The sequence below is a fragment of the Lolium rigidum genome, chromosome 7 (assembly GCF_022539505.1).
Source record: "Lolium rigidum isolate FL_2022 chromosome 7, APGP_CSIRO_Lrig_0.1, whole genome shotgun sequence".
NCBI classification, from domain to species: Eukaryota; Viridiplantae; Streptophyta; class Magnoliopsida; order Poales; family Poaceae; genus Lolium; species Lolium rigidum.
Genome location: NC_061514.1, coordinates 321857215 through 321878557, shown reverse-complemented (window position 1 = coordinate 321878557; position 21343 = coordinate 321857215). Strand labels below are relative to the sequence as shown.

At 41.8% G+C, this 21343-nt stretch overlaps 1 protein-coding gene across 1 annotated transcript; it reads left to right on the top strand.

The window, feature by feature from the left end:
* Nucleotides 1-1029: 1029 nt before the first annotated feature.
* Nucleotides 1030-19954, top strand: LOC124673283. Its single transcript, XM_047209397.1, has 22 exons — nucleotides 1030-1856; nucleotides 2797-2912; nucleotides 3954-4162; nucleotides 6449-6568; nucleotides 7639-7767; nucleotides 7887-8012; nucleotides 9258-9313; nucleotides 9396-9495; nucleotides 10107-10224; nucleotides 10316-10525; nucleotides 10839-11163; nucleotides 11878-11971; nucleotides 14282-14390; nucleotides 14485-14753; nucleotides 15267-15394; nucleotides 16560-16794; nucleotides 17187-17375; nucleotides 18028-18311; nucleotides 18388-18595; nucleotides 18692-18931; nucleotides 19199-19281; nucleotides 19364-19954. The coding sequence occupies exons 1-22, from the start codon at nucleotides 1030-1032 to the stop codon at nucleotides 19521-19523; spliced, it is 4335 nt and encodes a 1444-aa protein (XP_047065353.1). The 3' UTR covers nucleotides 19524-19954.
* The last annotated feature ends 1389 nt before the right edge of the window (nucleotides 19955-21343 follow it).

Genomic DNA, 21343 nt, shown 5'->3' with positions numbered 1-21343 from the left:
TGAATGGAGTTGCAACCTTAAATAAAACTTATGTGTATTGTGTACAACTTGGATCCAAGTGACACATGTACTTTCTAGTTTTTACCAATCAGACACGTGACACTATTCCCCTACCCGAACTCTTAAAATGGTAAAGAAGGAAATCCCACGCCGCTGTTCTCCTCGTCCGCGCGTATCTTTTGTATCCTCATGGAGTCATGGGTTTGGCGCTTGCTAGACTGTTTCAGCCAACTAAGGCACGAAATACGATACCGCATGTATGCCGCCACCTGGATTAGGGCTACCATACCTAACGAGCATGATCGAGTGTCCCGCCGTGCCACCCCGTCCACCTTCACCTGAGGCCCCATCTCTCTACATCTCTCCCGCCATCAAGCTGCGGCACATCCTCCCCTCTCACCACAGAGTAAGGGGAGTCTGCAAACCCTCGCCAGTTGAGGAAGTCGACGATGAGTTAAATTACTTTCTTTTTCTCTAGATGTTCAAGAGAGGAATCAAAAACTCATCCCAAAAACAGAGGAATCAAAAACTCATGTAGGTTTCAAGGAGACGGAGATGAAGATGAATATGAGGAAGTGGAAGAGGAGGAGGAAGAGCAGGAGAGGTGAAAATGACGGCGAGGTACCCGGTTGAATAAACTAACTAACAGTAACTGTCAGTGTGGACTAATTTCGCTTTGCTTACGACCCGCCCGCACGCCCGACAAATCAGCACAGCTGGCCACCATCTCTCTCCTCCGCGTACTCCAGTCACCGCCGCCGCCGCCGCCTCGCCGAGCACCACACTCCGCTTCGTCGCCATCTCCCCCTCCCTCGCCGTCCTCGTGCGCTCGCTCGCTCGCCCTAGGGTTTATAGATCCCACCTCTCGCACTCCCCAATCCAGATCCATCTTCGACCACAGCCGCCGCCGCCACCCGTGCCAATCGGAGCCGCTACCTGCTCGCCCGCTCCGGTGCTCGGACCACTTCTTCCCCGTACAAACCGCGCTGGTGAGCCATGATTCTGGTCCCCGAGTGATCGGCGGCGGCCATGACGACGCCGACGGGGCGCCTCGCCTGCTGGGCCGCGCTGCTCGCGGCGGCGGTCCTGTTTCCCCGCGGCCTCCCCGCGTCGGCGGTCGAGGACCGCCCCGGCGCGCAAACCCCTTCCGAGTTCGGCGCCTCCAGCGGGGACGCGGGGGCGCCGCTGCTGCACGACGACGACCTCCCGTGCGGGAGCCCCTCGTCGACCACCCACACCTGCGCCGACCTGAACGGCACGGGGTCCCTCGACACGACCTGCTCCCTCACCTCCACCACCACCCTCTCCGCCCCCGCCTGCGTCTACGGCGCCGGGAGCCTCTCCATCGGCCCGGGCGTCACCATCGCCTGCCCGCTCCCCGGCTGCTCCCTCGCGTTCAACGTCTCGGGCAGCATCGCCGTGGGCGCGCGCGCGCAGGTGGTGGCGGGCACGGTCAGCCTCTACGCCAGCAACGTCTCGCTGGGGGCCGGCTCGGCCGTCAACACCACGGGCCTCGCGGGGGAGCCCCCGCCGCAGACGTCCGGGACGCCACACAGCCTCGAGGGGGCCGGCGGCGGGCACGGCGGCCGCGGCGCGTCCTGCAAGGTCTCCAATGACACCAACTGGGGCGGGGACGTGTATGCGTGGGTCTACTTGGACAGCCCCTGGAGCTACGGGAGCAAGGGGGGCAGCTTGTCTGCTGATGAGCAGCTCGGAGGGGACGGTGGAGGCCGTGTCTTGCTCAGGGCCAGCGAGATTCTCAGTGTCGATGGGGATGTGCTTGCTGAAGGGGGCATCGGCGGGCTCAGAGGCGGTGGCGGCTCTGGTGGGAGCATCATGGTCCAAGCTTACAAGCTGTAAGATCTTCATCTCGACTTTCTAATTTATTACTACTCAATGCGATTTATGCTAGCAATGTGAAATCGTTGGATACAAGAATCCCAGTCCTGTTTGATATTCTGCTAGTATGTTATTTCCTCGCATTATTCCATGGAAATTAGCCACTACGGACGATTATTATGTAGATAAATAAATGTGCAATCTGTCTAAATATGCTCATGACTTGATTATTCCCCGTGCACGTAAGATGTCATGCTAGATAAGAAACTTTTTAGATAATAATTTCATTAGTTTCCATGTCGTTCTACTTCATAAGACACTGGGTGGATCTGCATTATTCAGGATCAAGTTGAAAACCCTTATTTCATGGAGCAGATAAGAATCAAGTTGAAAACCCTTATTGCATTATTCAGGATCAAGTTGAAAACCCTTAGCTGCCCAACTGTACGTCCAAATCTTTGCAAATACCCAAATCCCATTGAAATCCGACCGACATTATCGCTGATCCAAGATTTGATATCAATCATATTATTTATAACCTACTTCTGATTATGACCAACTCTGTACACATCTGCTCCTATCTGCATATATCACCTTCGCCATGCATGGTAGCTGCCTGTGGCCTCCACCATGCTCCTTCCTTCACCTCCTTCCGCCTCCAGCCATGTGAATGCACATAAGCTTACCAAAGATGTCACTGATGTTGCTCAGCGCAACAAACTTACTGTGGCTTTCTAATTGATTTGATAGACCTAGGTATTTGATTATTGAGGATCACCTGATTAGTTACTATTTTATTATCATATGCAAATATTTGTTTTTATTAATTTTTGTAAGATCCAAAAACATTTTCTCCATAAGATTATTACTAAATCAAAGTAGCAATCCTCATACTTGCATTGTATGCTTTCTGTGGCGACCTTGAGATATAATGTTCCTTATTGTATAACATTCTAGATATGGCAATGGTACAATAAGTGCTTCTGGTGGTAGTGGATGGGGCGGAGGCGGTGGTGGGAGGATATCTCTAGAATCTTACAGCATTCAACAAGATTTGGAAATTATAGTTCATGGTGAGTATTTTCTTGATGTGGCAAGTTATTGCACACAAAGTGCAATATATATTTATTTCTGGTTACTGTCGAATACTGTGTGGTGTCATGTATTGGTTCTCTGGCTAGTTGGTACTGTACAAAATGCGTTAAGGGTGTGACATGCAGGTTTAAACGCATGTAGAGATAGCTTAATTAATGCACTATGTTGACTTAGTTGATGTGCAAAAACACTTTGGACTTTTCATTGCTCGTGAGTTGTGAGGTTTTTATATGTTTAGATATTGCATGATGGTCTTAAAGCTAATAGCCATAGTATGCATTATACCTGTTTGGATGTTAAACTTATGAAGCCTTGTTATGGACTGTCTTGCGTAAAGTACCACTCTGCTCTTGTTTGCAAACATCATTTTTTTTTTATATCTCACTGGTTTCTCTGGATGGAACAACTGCTAAATATCAATAACAAAATTATCGAGAGCAAGATATCAATTAATATTGAGCATCAGAACCTCAGAGATGTTGCCTGTTATATTGAAGTATGTGCATTTATGTCGCAATATGCGTATTACCACATATTCTGTGGTATAGCAATTAGTGCGAAAAAGGCACACACAAAAAGTTAGACAAAAAGACAGAAAATCGGATATTGGGACTCATAAACCTCTTCTGCAAGTGAACAGATAATTAGCCCTGGTCATTGTAACTTGTAAGCTGGCAAATCTTAGAGAACCCTAGTTTTAAATCAGCTAAAATGTTGCTCGCCCTTTATTTTCCTAAATTTTAGCTAGACATTTTTTAATGGTTCAATTAGACATTCCATACAAATATTAATCTAAATCTGGATTGTCCTACATCGTCAAATTCACCAGTTTAGGTCTTTCTGTGGCTGTGTGCCTCGATTTATACTGTCACTATTATGTCTCTTATCCATCCAGAGTGTTGAATATTGATGCATTTGTTTCTGGTATATACATGCGCTTTTTAGCTTCAGAACTTCTTAGTAACGCAATCCATTCCTCTTTTGTTGTATTCCGATGGCAAACTTTTCATATCCATCAGGTGGACAGAGTTTTGGGTGCCCCGAGAATGCAGGTGCAGCAGGTACAATATATGATACATCATTGGAGACTCTAAAGGTCAGCAATGGAAACTTCACCACGCACACGGAAACTCCATTACTAGGTTTCTCAGTGACCAAACTTTGGTCGAATGTGCTTGTGGAGAGCAATGCAAAGGTGTTGGTTCCCTTGCTGTGGTCCAGAGTACAGGTTTGAATACTATGACCCACCCACTAGCATCACATTCATGATTTCTTCATTAATCAATAATTTCTATGCCTTCGTGCGACTAATTTCTGAGGTTATCTGGTGTTGTATATGTATTTTTTTGGACAAAGATACTGTACCTGTATAACCACAACCACTATTCCACTTTTCTTAATATTTCTTCTTTTAGTATTTGCTTCTACACCACACTAAGGACCTGTTTGGAAGTCTTCCACTCCGTGGAAATTCACGGAGCTCGTAGAGCTGGACTTTAGCGACTCCCTACAAATGAACAGTAGCTCCGTCCGCTCCGGAAGTGCTGTGTAGGAGCAGAGGACTTCTGAACAGGTCCTAATTTGCAGTTTCTTCTGTAAATATATTTTCAATAATAACTATTCGCAAATATTGACACGGCAAATTGGTATATGATGTGTTAATAATGGCACTAAGGGTACTAGGACCCCTCACACATTGTTAAGAAGGCAATACTGCTTTATTCGCTAGGCGAAATAAATCAATGAGGTTTAATCCTCACAGGGGTCGAATCTAGGTTGGCAAGGAGACACCACCTCCCTACACCACTGGGCTATTGTCTAGTATTTCAAATTTATTTCTTATTGTTCTCAACAAGCTAATGTGACTGTAAAGTGGTGTTAGATATTTGGACTAGGTTTTGACATGAGCTGTTGAAGAGTAGCACTTCTTGAACTTCCTTGTCATGTCCCTATGTTCTCAGTCACACTTATAGGATTTGACCATCAAAGGGTCCAAATAATGTGGTCAAGTGACATCCGGTGATGAATATGCTAAATATGGAGGTGATCGGTTATAGGAGATTTTCCCGCGCATGTTGCCAGCTTGGTACTAGAGTTTCTCGTTGCGCTGCCCGCCTGTGCCCGTGCCTCGCAATCGCATCATCGTTGAGAGTAGTGTCTCAGACTCTCTTAGCTCATGTGAACACAATGTGGGCAAGTGACATCCGGTGATGAATATGTTAAATATGGAGGTGATCTGTTATAGGAGATTTTCCCGCGCATGTTGCCAGCTTGTTACTAGAGTTTCTCGTTGCGCTGCCCGCCCTGTGCCTGTGCCTGGCAATCGCGTCATCGTTGAGAGTAGTATCTCAGACTCTCTTAGCTTGACTTGGCTAGCTTGGCTGCCTGGTGCCCTAGTCTTTCTTATATGGAATGAACCGAAAACCCACCAACACAACTTAGCCACTCTATTTACTTACCTTCAGGTCAATTAAAATCCCAGTACTCGGTCAACTTATTATCTGAGCTAGCGCTTTGCAATGCTACTGCTGCACCATGGGTTCCTTGCGACGAAGAAAAGTTTGGCGGTGCTCGTTGTACCAGCATGGGAGCCTGGGAGGGTACAAAGCCCCTGCTGGCTTATTATAGTATTCTTAAAAATCATACGAACAAAGAAAGCCTATTTTAGGAGTCCGCCATATCAAGGGAAAGGGAGATCAAGCTTGGCCTTCGCTTTGCTTATTCATCTTTCTTGCTTTGCTTTTGAATGACTTGATGGGTCTGGATAATAACAAGAAGAGTTAAGGTAGCGAAAGTTGCTATACTCTAGTAGCTGGAGTGGCATGAATGGCCGAGATTCGAGCGGGATATTCATCACACACCCCAACAAGTTCAAACGATGGTTTACAGGGTGTTGAGTCACTATCTTCCTAAAACACAATCCACACGAGCATGGTATGCAGACAACCAATCCATACCAGCATCCAAATATAGAAAGTCTAAAACTATTAGATCCACCTTCATTTCCTGATCTGCTCTCGTAATAACGCAGTCCTTTGATACTAGCTTTGTAAGCAAGGAATCTCCCATTGGAGTAGCTACTAAAAGACTTACATGTTCCCCTAGCTCCATCACTGTCAGTCTGTCCCGCACTGGCATGCAATAGAGTGTCAACACTCACTGTTTGTAACATTGATTCCCACATTTCTTGTAAATCTAAGTTTTGGCTAAATTGTTTAATTTATTTGTTGGTCATAACATTTCTGTTAACATGGGACACTAAATAATTCGTAGTAGGATATATATTCTTTGTGGACCTGAGCAAGCAATGAAGTCTATGCATATCATACATGTTCAAATTTTTCATTGCGCTCCTTTCGAAATCTGTTTCAATGGGATTCCATGCCCTTTATATCTGTTGTGCTTTCCTTCTCTTTACCTGCTGATTGTTGTTATTTGACACCTTTCCTATTTCTATCTCCATTTGCATTATTATATTAACTATTTTTATTTTCTCCTATTTTCTATTTATCAGGTGACTGGGCAAATAAGGCTACTTAGTAAGGGTAGCATCTGCTTTGGGTTATCTGACAATCCAATATCAGAGTTTGAGCTGGTTGCGGAAGAGCTTCTAATGAGTGACTCTGTTATAAAGGTATGCCTTATTGTATACATATCTTTTGTTGATGGTCATAAATAATTATTCATATGCATCACATAGTAATCAGTTCATCTATAGCAAATTATGTATTTGTGTGCTGAAGGTCTCTCCTTGGCTTTGAAATGATCGAGAGTTTTCCTTAGGCACCAACTTAAAGGATGGGTTGGTGCACTATAAATTATTTCAAAGAAGAGTCTTACTATGTTTAATTGTTTATAGAATTCAAGGCTTCCAAGGCAATTGTGCACCAGTATTTCTTAAAAAAATCACTAATTTGTTTGCGAGGAATTATGACAAAATAAAGTGCATGTATATTTTTTTTTGGAGCAACGGGCCTAAGTACGTCGGTGGGGAGTGCTTTAATGCCTGCAAATTTCAGTGCCCTATGACACAACTAGGATTTTTCATCTGTAAATTTCACCCACCGAGCTGCACCATGCTGTATGTAGTAAATATGTTGAGTATTAAGCTGATGTGATTACCCTCTTGAATATCTAATCTTCCGCCCAGGTGAGTTTGATATTGCTCTACCAACTGTGTGCAACAACTACATTACCAGCTGCTCAACTACGTGATATATTTGCTCCAAACTTGAGGCCTTAATCTGTCAGACATGAAAATTAACAATATTCCAACATGTGATCTGCCATGGCTTCTTTACATGGCTCTGAAACATGCAGGAGAAGTATTGGGGAACTGTCATGCGTCCAACACTTGTAGACATGAAAGCGTTATATTCAACTGAAATATGAGAACCAACTTCTTGATGGGGTGGTGTTGCCTCCAGGGTTCAGATCCTGGTGCTCACATTTAAACACGCTTAGGTGTGTGTTCAGTAGGAATTTAGTGAAATTCGCCGAATTATGCCTGGTTTCCGTTATTCAGCATGTGATTAGAGGATGGGCTCGTTTGTGTGTGCGCGTGTGGTGCACGCGCGTGTCTTGTAATTGCAAACAGGATTCAGTAGGAAGACACTGATGTACTAAATGTACTGTATGGTTACTTCATTATAATATCCTTTATGATCATGTTATGCAAGCCCTGACTTGCTCCTGTTATTGAAGGTGTATGGTGCTTTCAGAATGTACGTGAAGGTGCTCTTAATGTGGGATTCAAAGATTCAGATAGATGGTGGGGCTAAGGATGTTGTTCTTACATCTATGCTTGAGGCAAGAAACCTTGTTGTACTCAAGGTATGTTTGTTTGAGAAACTTACTGGCAAAATGTTCTTTTTGTGTTTGTTTGAAAGACTTACTGGCAAAAAGTTCTTTTCGTAGTACTGCAAGTTCAGTTTTCTATGTTGTTCTGACAGCATGGATCAGTGATATCTTCAAATGCTGCTCTGGGAGTCTATGGACAAGGTCTTCTTAACTTGAGTGGTCCTGGAGATGAAATCAAAGCGCGGCAACTGTTTCTATCTTTGTTTTACAACATTGAAGTAAGATTATAATATAAACACTACCTATTCAGTTTTTGTGCAATGAAGTACTGGTACTTATGTAAATACTATACCCTTCCCCAGTTCCCCTCCCTGGTTTAGTATTGCCTTCTCCAGGCAGAAACATGGTATAATATATACAACATTATGTAGGACACTTCACTTATCTGTATTCTCCAATTTGAATTTTTTTGAAGATCACATAACTTGTATAATGAATACTTGTTTTTGCGAAGATTGTATAATGAATACTTGACTGTACTGCACGCGGCTCAGCAATAGAGTGGAGGATCTGATGATCTGTTTATGACTTGATTTAGTTTTTTTTAAAACTTAGTTGGAACTTAGTTAAGCCCTGTTTGTTGGAGTGTAAGCTTGAGCTTCTCACTTGTATAGTCTTTTGAACTTGGGCCCTCTCGTGGATTTGAGGAGTTTACAACAAACTTGATACGAAGGAATTTTTGGACTTCTAGTATGTAAGCCTTGAAACCTGATTTATGGAAGAAACCTAAGCTGGCCCCACCACGACACAAACCCATAAAATGGTCAATGCTTGCCTTGTTGAGCTTCATGGCCAGAATCAAGACCAGAGTTCTCAAACCCAAGTAACTTGGAAACACCGAGGTCCGAGGATCTGTTGTCCATGCTAGCGGGAAGAGAATTGTAACATGTGAAGGCCTGGAATTGTCTCCTTGCTGGAGACAAAGGCTTCTGATTGTGGCCTCCTTGCTGGTGACAATGTTTATTTGTATGACAGTCTGCATAATTTCATATACAAAGCACTGCAACTATTTCACCATGGAAAAAAAAGCAGTGATACTATTTTATAGGTTCTCATTCCTAATTACTGCCTATGCCATTTATAGGAAGAGCGTTGGTAGGTTAATGACGTTATGTTCTTTTTAGGGTATCTTCTGTTCTTGTTATTCATGCTGCTTGTCAGCTTTCAGCATTATAGATATCTTGGGAAGCACTTTTGTTTCCTAGTGTTTGCGTACCTTGTTTGAACCACTTGCATAGTTGCATTGATCTCCTGATCCAATTATGATTTGGGATGCTCTGGAAACAAGTAAATCCACTTTCCGTGGTTCTTTCTTAATCCTGTGCAACTGCATTTCTTGTTTTTCATTTTGCCTTGCTTAGTGTTCAGCTGGTCCACATTATCAGCCGAACTAACATGTGTGCTTTAACATTTATTCTGCGTGTTGCAACTTGTGATGACAACTTCTCTTGATGTATAAGCAGGTCGGTCCTGGCTCCCTTGTCCAGGCTCCTATAGATGAGGATGTTCAAAGCACCTTGTGAGTTCTGATGTTTCAATGTAAATTAATGATCTTTAGTTGCCTCTAAGCAATGCTGTGGATTGACATCTTTTGATATCAGGGATGCACTTTCGGTCTGTGAAAGTAAAACATGCCCTACTGAGTTAATCGCACCCCCTGATGATTGCCATGTTAACAGCTCCTTGTCCTTTACAATCCAAGTAAGAATTGTTTGCTGTGACATTCTCTTCTGATGGAAACTCCAAATTTTCACTATCTTGTAGATCTTCTATATAAGAAAGAGCTTTTGGCAAGGAAGCATAACGATACCTTTTAGTTACGTTTGTGCCTTTGCATAATCATTCCTAGATGTGTCTGAAAGCTTTGCCTGTTGAAATGTGTTGTATACCATATTACCATGTCAAATTTGATACATGCACTCCAACCTTCACTATCATTCAGTAGAGATTGCATTGCACTGCATTTTTTTTATGCAACACTGACTCGACCGCCAGAATGCAAAACATGCAGATCTGTAAACCTGTATGGTTTCATAGATTATACCTAACCCAGGTCAACAAACATATCAAATGGATAGACAAGAGGAAAGCACCTCTTGTTACTAACATGGTGAGGGTGGTAAACAATACACCTTCATGTTACCACTGACCCAAGAAATATTCCATCCTGCAAACAGAAATAACACTATGTTTATACTTTTTTCATAGCTGTGTTTGTGGTTTTATTTTTTATTTTTTTGGATCTGGCTATATTGCAGTTTCGAGTACAAGTTTTGTTGTAGCTTTCCTTGTAAGATATTCACGTTTTGCAGATTTGCCGTGTTGAAGACATAACTGTTGGTGGCATAGTCAGGGGGAGTATAATTCACATTCATCGAGCAAGAACCGTGACTGTTACAAATGATGGTGCAATAAGTGCCTCAGAGTTAGGTGATTCAGTGTTTCGTTTTGTGATCAGTAAAGAACTGGAATATCTTTTATCAATGTTGTAACTCTGTTCACTCAGCGGATCCTCTTATAGGTTGTATGGAAGGAATTGGTAGAGGAACATTCCTTAAGTATGGAGCTGGTGGTGGTGCTGGTCATGGAGGCCAGGGTGGTGTAGGGATTTACAATGGAATGATAAGTGAAGGAGGTCAACAATATGGCAATTCCTATCTTCCATGTGAGCTAGGAAGTGGTAGCGGTTCTGTTGAGTCAGCTGACCACAGTACTGGCGGGGGATTAATAGGTCTGTACTATTTTATGTGGTCTTGACGTTGATCCACTATGAGATTTATACCATGCTGAAGATAGGCCTGTATATGCGTTTCCTTTTGTTTTTCTTGAAGCTCGTTAATAGCATTATACGAGTTAAGTGTCAGCATATTTTTATTTCCTTATTCCGTGCTTGACATGCATAGCGCTGCACAATGAAAGCATATTCTACCAACTCTGACTTAACAAACCTTTCTTTTTCAGTTTTCTTCTGGAAATAAGTATGTTTACTTTGTGAAGCTTTTGATACAACTTTTCTTTTCAATTCTGTCAATTTCCTTATGCAGTCATTGGGTCCACGAAATGGCCACTTGCAAGATTGTCAATATATGGATCTGTGAGCTCTAATGGTGAAAGCAATAGAGGCATAACTGGAGAATCCAATGGGACCTTTAAAGGTGGCATTGGTGGTGGTTCTGGAGGAACAATCCTTTTTTTTCTTCAATGGCTTCTGGTAGAGAAAAATTCAGCATTGTCAGCATCTGGTGGCGAAGGAGGCATACATGGCGGAGGTGGCGGTGGCGGTGGCAGGATACACTTTCACTGGTCAAATATTGCTACTGGAGATGAATTTGTTCAGATTGCTTCTATCAATGGTACAATTGAATCAAGGTATGCAATCATGTACTCCCTCTGTTCACAAATATAAGACGTTTTAGACATTTCAAAGTGAGCTAGATACACACCATAATGAGTGAATCTGCACACTAAAAATAGACTAGATACACATCAAAATAGATAAATCTTCTAAACTCATGCTCATAGAAACTTTCATGATTTCTGCATGGTCCATCTGGAAGGAACGCAATGCCTTCTTTTCCAGGGAATTACGCCGGACACTAGCTCTTGGAAGGCTAGATTTTGCACTGCCTTTGGGCTTCTAGTTCATAGAACCAAAGAGGAACTACATAGTTTCATAAACTCCTTGATCACACAATGGAATTATGTACTAAGCTGGTGTTTATATGAAATATAGAAAGCAGTAGGGGCCTTCCCTACTGTCCAAAGGTTAAAAAAAAGATAAATCTACAAAAAACTAAAACATCTTATATTAGTGAACGGAGGGAGTAGTAAAAGCCAATGACAATTACAGACGAGGTTGCGTCTTTGTACATATACTTCTTTCTCTAAAGCATGGTTAAAAAAGCGCGCCTATAGATAGAAGTATATGTACAACCAAGCATGAAATGCAATGACTACTATCTGTGTGACCTACACGGGATAAATCTATAGCATTTATTTTTCATGGAACTTCATTTGTGCACTGCCTTGAGACTTGATTTGTTTAGTTAAGTGCTAACCTCCAATTGCTGTTCTATTCTGTAGTGGAGGAACTGGTAATGACGATGGGCATTTCGGAGAAAATGGAACAGTAACAGGAAAGGAGTGCCCGGTAGGACTATATGGAACCTTTTGTGATGTAAGAGCACTAAACTCACCATGTTCATCCAGCTTTCATAGATAAAACTTCTGAGCTGTTGGCTGGTATTGGTAACTTGAGCCTTGATTTGTTTAGTTAAGTGCTATCTAGTATTCATCTTGATGCATATATTAGTTTATTTTACCTGTTTTTTTCTAGTGCATGCGAAGTCTTTGCATCTATTTCCGTTAAATAGTATAGTGAACTCAAGAATATTTTCATCAAAGGGAAAAGAAAAAGAAGAGGTAGGGCCGTATGGTGTAGGGTGGACACTGGACAGAACATTTCAGCCCCAGGACGCAGCACAAAACTAAACTAAGTCTATCTCCCAAAGTCGTTCAAACTTCTTTCTAGAAAGCCGTAAAAGCTTTGTAAATCTTTTCATTAAGAAAAAAGGGTAAGGTTTTTAGTGACAAGAACATCTGAAGGCTAATTTAGCTGTGAGAGAGAGAGAGAGAGAGAGAGAGAGAGAGAGAGAGAGAGAGAGAGAGAGAGAAGTCACACAAAAGAACGCACACCACACACTTCTGGCTTAATAGCATGTCGGTATGTGAAACCTTCGGTGGTGCGCCTGCCTCCCTGTGTCCAATGCCCTCCCACCGTCTTGGTTCTCGTCTCCTCTGACATCTTAATTCTCGTCACCTCAGCCGCTAAATCATGGCACTCGTCTTGGAAGACGTGACTGTTCCTCTCCCGCCGAACTGACCAGATGAGGAGGATCACTGTGAATCGAACTCTTTTCACTGCTACTTCTGCCCCATCTTTTGCCTGGCTAAGTCTATCTCTCATGGTTGTTCAAACTTAACAAAACATACACCCTACACTTGCCATTACCATTTCAACCCTCTCCTCAATGTACCACGTCCTCAATGGCACTAGGATGATGGAAACATTTCTGCAGATTGGCTTCCTTGCGCATCGGAATTCCACCACTATCTTGAATCAGCTCCTTGTAATGGGGTTGCAGCTGCAGCTGACGGGTCCGAAACACATTGCATGAACAGCTGCTTCGCAGCTTCTTGCAGCTATCTGCAAAGAGGGCAGCGTGTGTGATTCAGCAATGGCTGATTTCAAGCCCATCTGCTGTTGAGCATCATTGCTGCAAAGCAAGCCAAAGGAAGAACTTGCACCCGAGACATGCATTGGCTTCCCATGGGGATATGTGACACCAAAGGACAGTTCACCCAGTGAAGGGTTTGTAGGTACCAGGTAGATTGTGCCGAGTAGAGGGAGCTGCTATATCCTTATACTAATTGATCAGTGAGACACACAGGTAACTTTTGTGGTCCAGGCATTTATTTCCAGTTCCAGTTCTGGTCTTAATAATCCGTTCAGTTCACCAAATTGGACTGTCCACGAAGATAGGAGGTTAAGATGCTTATACTGCCTCTGTTTTTTACTACCCTGCGTTCTGGGTTTAGTCGAAGTAAAAATTTATAAAGTTTGACCAAAATATCTGAAAAAATATTGACATCTATAATACCAAATGCATATAATATGAAAAATATATTCTATGATTATTCAAATAATATTCATTTTACATTTTAAATGTTGATATATTTTCATATATATATTTGATTCAACTTTATAAAGTTCGACTTAACCTAGAACACATGATAATTATAAACGGAGTGAGTATGCTATTGTTCATTATCTTTAGCAGTATTAAATGGTCAACTGTACATTGATCAAAAGTAAACAATCCATAAGCAATAGTTTACATGGCATGTTAGAAAACACAGTTGGACATGTGTCTGGTTATTCTCCCTGTTTATCTTAAGTTTATGATAGGTGGTACGGAGTAGCTGGACCACCCTCACTTGCATTGTTACACATGCTCTGTACTGGACTTTGAAGGATTGAAGTGTCTTAAGATTTTTGTCTGTACTTATAAACTAATATGAGTACATAGTTTTGACATGGTGAATACTGTGCAACCAAATAATCCTCTGCCTTGCCTCTAGTATAGGTCACTGAGGGACCCATGCGGTTAACATTTTTAAATTTTTGACCATTAATAACACGTAGAGATGCCATTAGATTTCTCTTGCAAAGTACTTACAAAATAAGAAAAACCTCAAGTCAATTTTTTTTCGAGAAAACGCGAACAAGTCTCCTAAGAGGTGTTAAAACAAAAGGAGTTTCCTAGTGTACATCCCAGCTTTGTCGGTAACACGGCTCTCAGGCCAAGTGCTCCAGCCTGTGCCCACAAGGCGGCTTCCTCCTTGAAATGCATTATGCTGTCTAACACTATCAAATGACGTTTCATTAGTTCGTTCGAAACTATTGACTGACTATAACTATTTCCAGGAATGCCCAGTTGGCACATATAAAAATGTTGTTGGGTCCAACTCATCTCTCTGCACCCCTTGTTCTTTGAATGGTCTTCCAAACCGTGCTGACTTCATATATGTAAGAGGTAGGTCTCTGGACTTGCGTTGTCTTTCTGAAATTTATGTTCAATCTTCTCCACTTTGCATGGAAGAAACTAAGCACTAACTTTGACTTGCTAGGTGGTGTTACCCAGCCATCCTGCCCGTATAAGTGCATATCTGCTAAGTACAAGATGCCAAATTGTTACACACCACTTGAGGAACTAGTATATACTTTTGGGGGTCCTTGGTCTTTTGCAATTTTCCTATTCTTTACAATTATTCTTTTGGCAATCATCTTAAGTGCTCTAAGAGTTAAGATTTGCGAGAGTGACGTCACGTACCGGTCAACAAATGCAATCCACAATGATGCATATGCTTCTTCACCATTTTTGCTTTCACTGGCTGAGGTATATAGTCCATTTCATACATTATAATCTTTTTTTTAACAGATACATTATAATCTTATGTAGTCATCTAGGGCAACTGTAAAGAATACTAGATCTAGGACATTGAGCAAATTAGTCACATGCACTTGCACACTTACTAAACATGTCTTTCTAAAAAAAGAAGATTGAAATAATTATATGTACTTTATGTGACCATCATTGTATCATCCTGTTGTCTTTACAATCGATGAAATCACAGAAACTTGACTTCTAACGCAGAATAACTGTTGAGAAGGAAGGGATAATTTCCTGGTTCCATCGTGAGAATATTATTCACTGTATTACTACTGTCTTCCTCAACATACACAAACATCAGTTTTAATAGATCAATGGTCAAAGGCTTATTATGTGATTTGACGAACAACTGTAAAAGAGTTGAGGACAATTAACTCTATAAATGATAAATTACTTGGACATTAGTAGTACAATTTGTTGAGGAATCTTGCTTTTTTTTTTGTTTGTGCTGATAAATAGGTACCTGGGGCCAGCAGGGCAGAAGAAACACAAAGCCATGTACACAGAATATACTTCATGGGGCCTAATACATTTCGAGAACCGTGGCATCTTCCTTACTCACCTCCTGACGCTATAATTGGAATTGTGTAAGGCTTTTCACCTTATGTTTCTATGATACTCACTTTGTTCCAATGAATAAGGCATATATATTTAGTCAAAAGTTAACATCTCCAAGTTTGACCAATGTTAGGTATAAAAATACGAACATTTACGATAACAAATCAGTATCAATAGATTCACCCAAGATATATTTTCATGATGTATTACTTAATATTGTAGATGTTCACATTTTCTTCTATATATTTGGTTAAATTTAGTAAGCATTGACATTGGAACGGAGGTAGTGGTAGTAGTACATAATCACTGATACGTCTGCTTTCATTCATCACAAAAGCTATTAGATTTTAGAGCGTAAAAATATATCATCAGTTCTAAATTTTTCGACATGTCACTGATGTTCTACCAGAAAAGATTGCACGTGTTGTTTGTTAACCCATTTTGTGTAACCCTTCCTCTAACTTACTGTTACTTTAAATTGGAGCTTGGATGTCCCTGTAGCTTGGGTCCTAGTATCAATAGGTACACAGCTGCTACATTTTTTTAATAAAACCAAAAAAGCTGCTTCAGTGTAAAAATGGTTTATGTTAAAATCAAGACTCAAAGAACACTTTAGGGTCTAGCTTCGAATGATGGAATTTGCTGAAAACATTTGAACTGTTGTGTTCTAAATGGGAGCTTCAATTGAGATCCAAAGAACCCATTAGGGCCTTGCTCAAATGATATTTTCTGGGAATAGTTCAACTATTGTGATCTATTAATGGGAGGTACTACTTACCTGAATTGTGTTACAGTATATGTGGATTTCCCACCTTTTCATCAGTTCAGGCTTTTGGTTCTACTGGTTGGTGCATGAAACTTAACATGGTATCGGAACAGAGGATTGGGTTCAAGTCTCGGCTTTTGAAATTTAATAAGAAATTGCTTTTGCCCTCTTTCCGTCCACGAGGCCTCATAGAGTCACATGTGAGAGGGGTGTTACATTGTATGTGGATTGCCCACCTTCTTTCCATCAGTTCGGGCTTTTGGTTATACTGGTTGGTGCATGAAACTTAGCAAATTGATCTTGCTGAAATATTGTTACTTATTTAATGGCGCATATGTCGCGAGAGAACAATGGTCAATGTTCCCGTCTATACTTCAATTATACATGTAACTCCTCACTGTAGGTGACAATACTGTCCTTTTACGCAGGTATGAAGATGCTTTTAACCGTTTTATCGATGAAATCAACTTGGTAGCAGCCTTTGAGTGGTGGGAAGGTTCCGTCCATAGTATTCTTTCAGTACTTGCATATCCTTGTGCCTGGTCTTGGAAACAATGGCGCAGAAGAAAGAAAAGTCATCGTCTTCAAGAATATGTTAAATCTGAATATGATCATTCATGTCTCCGCTCTTGCAGATCACGTGCTCTATATAAAGGCTTGAAGGTCAGTAACAGAATTTAGTCATGCCATTCAGTATTAAAACCAGCCATAATGATGTAAATGTTTATAAAATCAGAACTGGCTGGATGAAGCAGCATTGCTCAGTTCAGATAGGAAGTAAGTCGAGCTCAGCTGAGTTTCAGTATAATGGTAATACTAGAAATGTATCTTAATTTGTACCCAAACGTTACGAAATAGACCTGTAATTGGTGTTCAGAGATAGATTATTTCAGTTCATTAAAATACTCTTAGCACCTAATCGGAATGATAATGATCCTTGGTTCTTTAACCTGAAATTTGACTAGCAGCTTGTGAGGAATTGAGGGAAATTGGTTAATTATCGTTTGTTGCAGACCAATAGGTCCAGCACACACCTAATTGGTTGAATTTAACAGGTTGGTTCTACACCAGACTTGATGGTTGCTTACATTGATTTCTTTCTGGGAGGTGATGAGAAACGACTTGACGTAACATCCACAATCCAAAAGAGGTTTCCCATGTGTTTAATTTTTGGTGGTGACGGGAGCTATATGTCCCCATACTACCTACACAGCGATGCATTGCTGTCGAATCTTCTTGGCCAGGTAATTTATTTACAACTTAATGGTGATGCCCAGGACATCTCAGTTTTGTCCCTTATGGATATGTTCCAGGTTTTCCGATCATGTTACTACTTACTACTACATCAGGAATAGGTAGTAGTCACATGTTCCGATCATGTTACTACTTACTACTACATCAGGAATAGGTAGTAGTCACATGTTTTCCAATTATGTTACTGCTGCATGAGGATATGCTTCAAGTTTTCCAATTATGTCACACGTTGTCCAAGTGAAAAATATGCGAGTCGTTGATCAGGATATGGTTTTTGGCTGAAGTAATGCATATTATCATTTAAATCTTTGTATAATTTGCCCCGAGGTTAGTGTACTTTCGACAATTTGCCGTAGTTGATATGCATCAACTCAGGCAAATTATCACATTAGCTATATGCCCCGAGGTTAGTGTACTTTCTAGATACGGATGTGTCTACACACTAAAAACATGTCTAGATACAATCGTATCTAGACAAACTTGAGCAGCATTTTTTTTTTTCAACGGAGGGAGTATTTGGTTTTGGCATTATATTCTAGTGTTTTTGTGCCTCAGGTGCTTATTATCATTTTATTTGTTATATATGATTATGAAATGCATTTCTTGTGTTAAACACTCCTAGTGTCTCTCTTATTTTGCCAGTACATATCTACTGCGATCTGGAACAGATTAGTTGCTGGCTTAAATGCTCAACTGAGGACAGTAAAGAAAGGCAGCATCCGGTCAACTTTGGAACCGGTCATTTCTTGGATTAATAGTCATGGGAATCCCCAACTTGAGCGACATGGTATTCGAGTTGAGCTAGGGTGGTTTCAGACCACTGCTTCTGGTTATTACCAGCTAGGTATTGTTGTAGCGGTGAATGAACACTTCTATAAGAGCCAACACCATCATGAGCATGCCCCAGACTCTGGTGACCGTTCAAGGTAAACCAACTACAATAGCATGTCTTGGAAAAATATTCCGATGCTGTGTAAAATAACTTTAATTTTAATTCTGCAGGAAAAAAATTGCAGTTCCATTACAGAAATCCAAGCAGGCAAATCAGGAGCAGCCTTGCACAAGCTATGCTGTTTCAAGAAAGCGGTTGTCAGGCGGAGTGAATGGTGTGGTCATAAATGAAGAAACACTAAAGTCTCTGGACTGTAAAAGAGATTATCTCTTCCCTTTCTCGCTGCTGTTGCAAAATTGCAGGCCTATTGGCTATGCGGTAAGTAACCACTGGACCGTTTCTATAATAAGCACATAGTTGGTCATGCCGTTACATGCCAATCGCCTTAACAGTGGCCTTGCTTTGACATTTCAGGAAACATTGCAGCTGCTTATCTGTATATTACTTGTTGGTGATTTTTCCATCACATTGCTTATGCTCGTACAATACTACTGGATATCCGTCGGGGCTTTCCTTGCTGTATTGCTTATTCCACCCCTTGCTTTGCTTTCTCCTTTCCTCGCTGGTCTGAATGCGCTTTTCAGTCGAGGACCAAAAAGATCTTCCGTGACCCGTATTTTTACACTTTGGAATATTACTTCTGTCATAAACATTGTAAGTCTTTTTTTTTTCCTTGAGCTCTTATATATCTTATTTCCTGAAAAAAAAAATGTAATCCCTCCAGTTCAAAATAATTGCCCAAAAATGGATGTATCGTGCGTAGATACATCCATTTTTGGGCAATTATTTTGAACCGGAGGGAGTATGTTATTTGTATTGCTATTGTTTTGAACTCCGTTGCAAGAGTTAATATCTATGTATCCATCCATATAGATATGATGTAACAGGCTCATCAGAGATGTATGTCTTATTTCGTTGCAGATTGTAGCAATCATCTGTGGTGCGTTGTACTCTGGGCTAACTTCTTTGGCAGCATCTTCAGCTCATGCATCAAGCACCAGAAGGTCAGATTCCTTATGTAATTGTGGTGATAGAATTTCAATCGAATTCCAGTACTGATCTGTTTGTTTTTTCGCGCGTCTGCAGCTTCAAAGTTAGGGATGACGATGAATGGTGGATACTACCCATCGTCCTGTTTCTTGTCAAGGCACTCCAGGCGGGACTGGTCAATTGGCATGTAGCAAATCTGGAGATCCAGGATTATTCCTTATTCAGCCCTGACCCGGATAGATTCTGGACAATGTAGTACCCGGTTGTGAGAGTGGCAGGTTCTCAACCACATGATGCTGACAAGCTGTCGTTTTGGGAGCTTTCTGGCATGGTGTAGATATGTCTGAAAAGTGGAATTTTGTTAGTTGGCGGTATCATGTACATTATCAACCGTTAGGATAGGGTTTGTGTTCTTGCGTGAACTAGATTTCTGTAGTTTCTAGGTTTAGTTTTGGCTAGGGATGAGTGGTGTACAGCAAGAAAACAGTGAAGTCAAGTAGCGAGATTGGCGCTGGAATGTTGTACATTTTGTAAGTAATAAGTAGTAATAGTGAACACATCGTTCATGTTTGGTATTTGTTTGGTGTGTTAGTTTATTTCTACTAGCGGGCTGTAAATGAGTTGTACAAATACATTACAACCAGCGCTAGGATGTGATAGTAATCCTGCTGAAACATCTTAGAAGAAGTTGGCGAACCCCTTATGCTTGGATGTGATAGTAATCTTGCCGAAACATCTTAGAAGAACTTGGCGCAACAAATTGGCCCGCCCAACTCAGGAGAATTAATACTATGTACTAATGAAATTTGGTGCAATAATAGCATATTTTAATCTGCTTCAGTGCACTGGCATGTCCAGCTGTTTTGGGCTAGCTCTGTGGCTACTGTCATGGGTTGATGTTCCATTGGGTCACTTGGCTGGATGTCCCCTTGGGCGTCCATCTTGCTTGGTTTGGATGTCCCTTTGGATGCCTATTTTTCTGCCCTTAAGTGGTTGATGCAGCGTTACCTAGGGATGAGAGGTTATGCCCGGTTGCACCTCGGCGGGCAGGGGCTCCTCCCATGGTGAGTGACTACATTGTTCATCAAGAGTCAAGGTGGAATGTTGAGAGAATTGAAGAATTCTTCTTGCCGATGGATTCTGAAATAATTCTGAATATCCCAAACCTGCTTCATCGCGTACACCAGAGGAAGGGAGGGACTGGTCTAAGATGTGGAAGATATACGTCTCGTCAAAGGTTAAATTTTTCCTGTGGAGGTTCCCGAAACTGTCCCTATCTACAGGGGATCTACGACACCAAAGGAACATGGAGGTGACACCGGCTTGCTCAATCTGCGGTCTGGCTGATTCCTGGAGGCATTCCATGTTCGAATGCAATTTGGCGCGCTGTGTCTGGGCTCTGTCAGCGGAGGATATTGTCGAGCACATCTCTTTGTCGGCTGAAACTGTTGCGTGACAATGGCTTTTCTTCATGATGGAGTCTATGAAGGGGGCAGACTTTACTCGTATGATTGTCACCATGTGGGCAATATGGCATGCTAGGTGGAAAGCCATTCACGAGGAGGTTTTTCAAAGCCCAATGGCAACAAACTTGTTTATCAATCACTTTCTATCCGACCTAAAGATTAGCTATGAAGTTGGTCGAGAGGGGCAAGCGAGAGGAGGGAAACCGGTAGCTGCTCCACCGGGGAAGTGGATACCTCCTCCTTCAAACTGCACCAAGATCAACGTGGACACGGCTGTTGCTAAACTGACAGTGAAGGGAGCAGTTGGCGTCGTATGCCGATCAGGTGCAGGTGTCTTCCTGGGCGCATCGGCAATCGTTTTCGATGGAATTAATCATCCTGGATCCCTAGAAGCGCTAGCTTGCATAGAGGCGTTGGACATTGCTGATGATCTGCTGCCATATTTGTCTGGCTTCAGACTGTCTAGAAGTGGTCCAGGGGTTATATGGCGATCGAGAACCTGGGCGTCTTCGGGAGCATTCTGACAGAGATAAAGATTAGAGCTCGACAAAGAGAGGGCACCTCTTTCAAGCATGAGAAGGGGGGGTCAAATGGAGAAGCTCACCGCCTG

Excerpts from the sequence above, each read along its gene's own strand:
- LOC124673283 (XM_047209397.1), top strand. The coding sequence starts at position 1,030 with ATGACGACGCCGACGGGGCGCCTCGCCTGCTGGGCCGCGCTGCTCGCG. Across the intron at positions 7,768-7,886 it reads GAAACCTTGTTGTACTCAAG|CATGGATCAGTGATATCTTC; the intron begins GTATGTTTGTTT and ends TTGTTCTGACAG. Across the intron at positions 14,391-14,484 it reads TGACTTCATATATGTAAGAG|GTGGTGTTACCCAGCCATCC; the intron begins GTAGGTCTCTGG and ends TTGACTTGCTAG.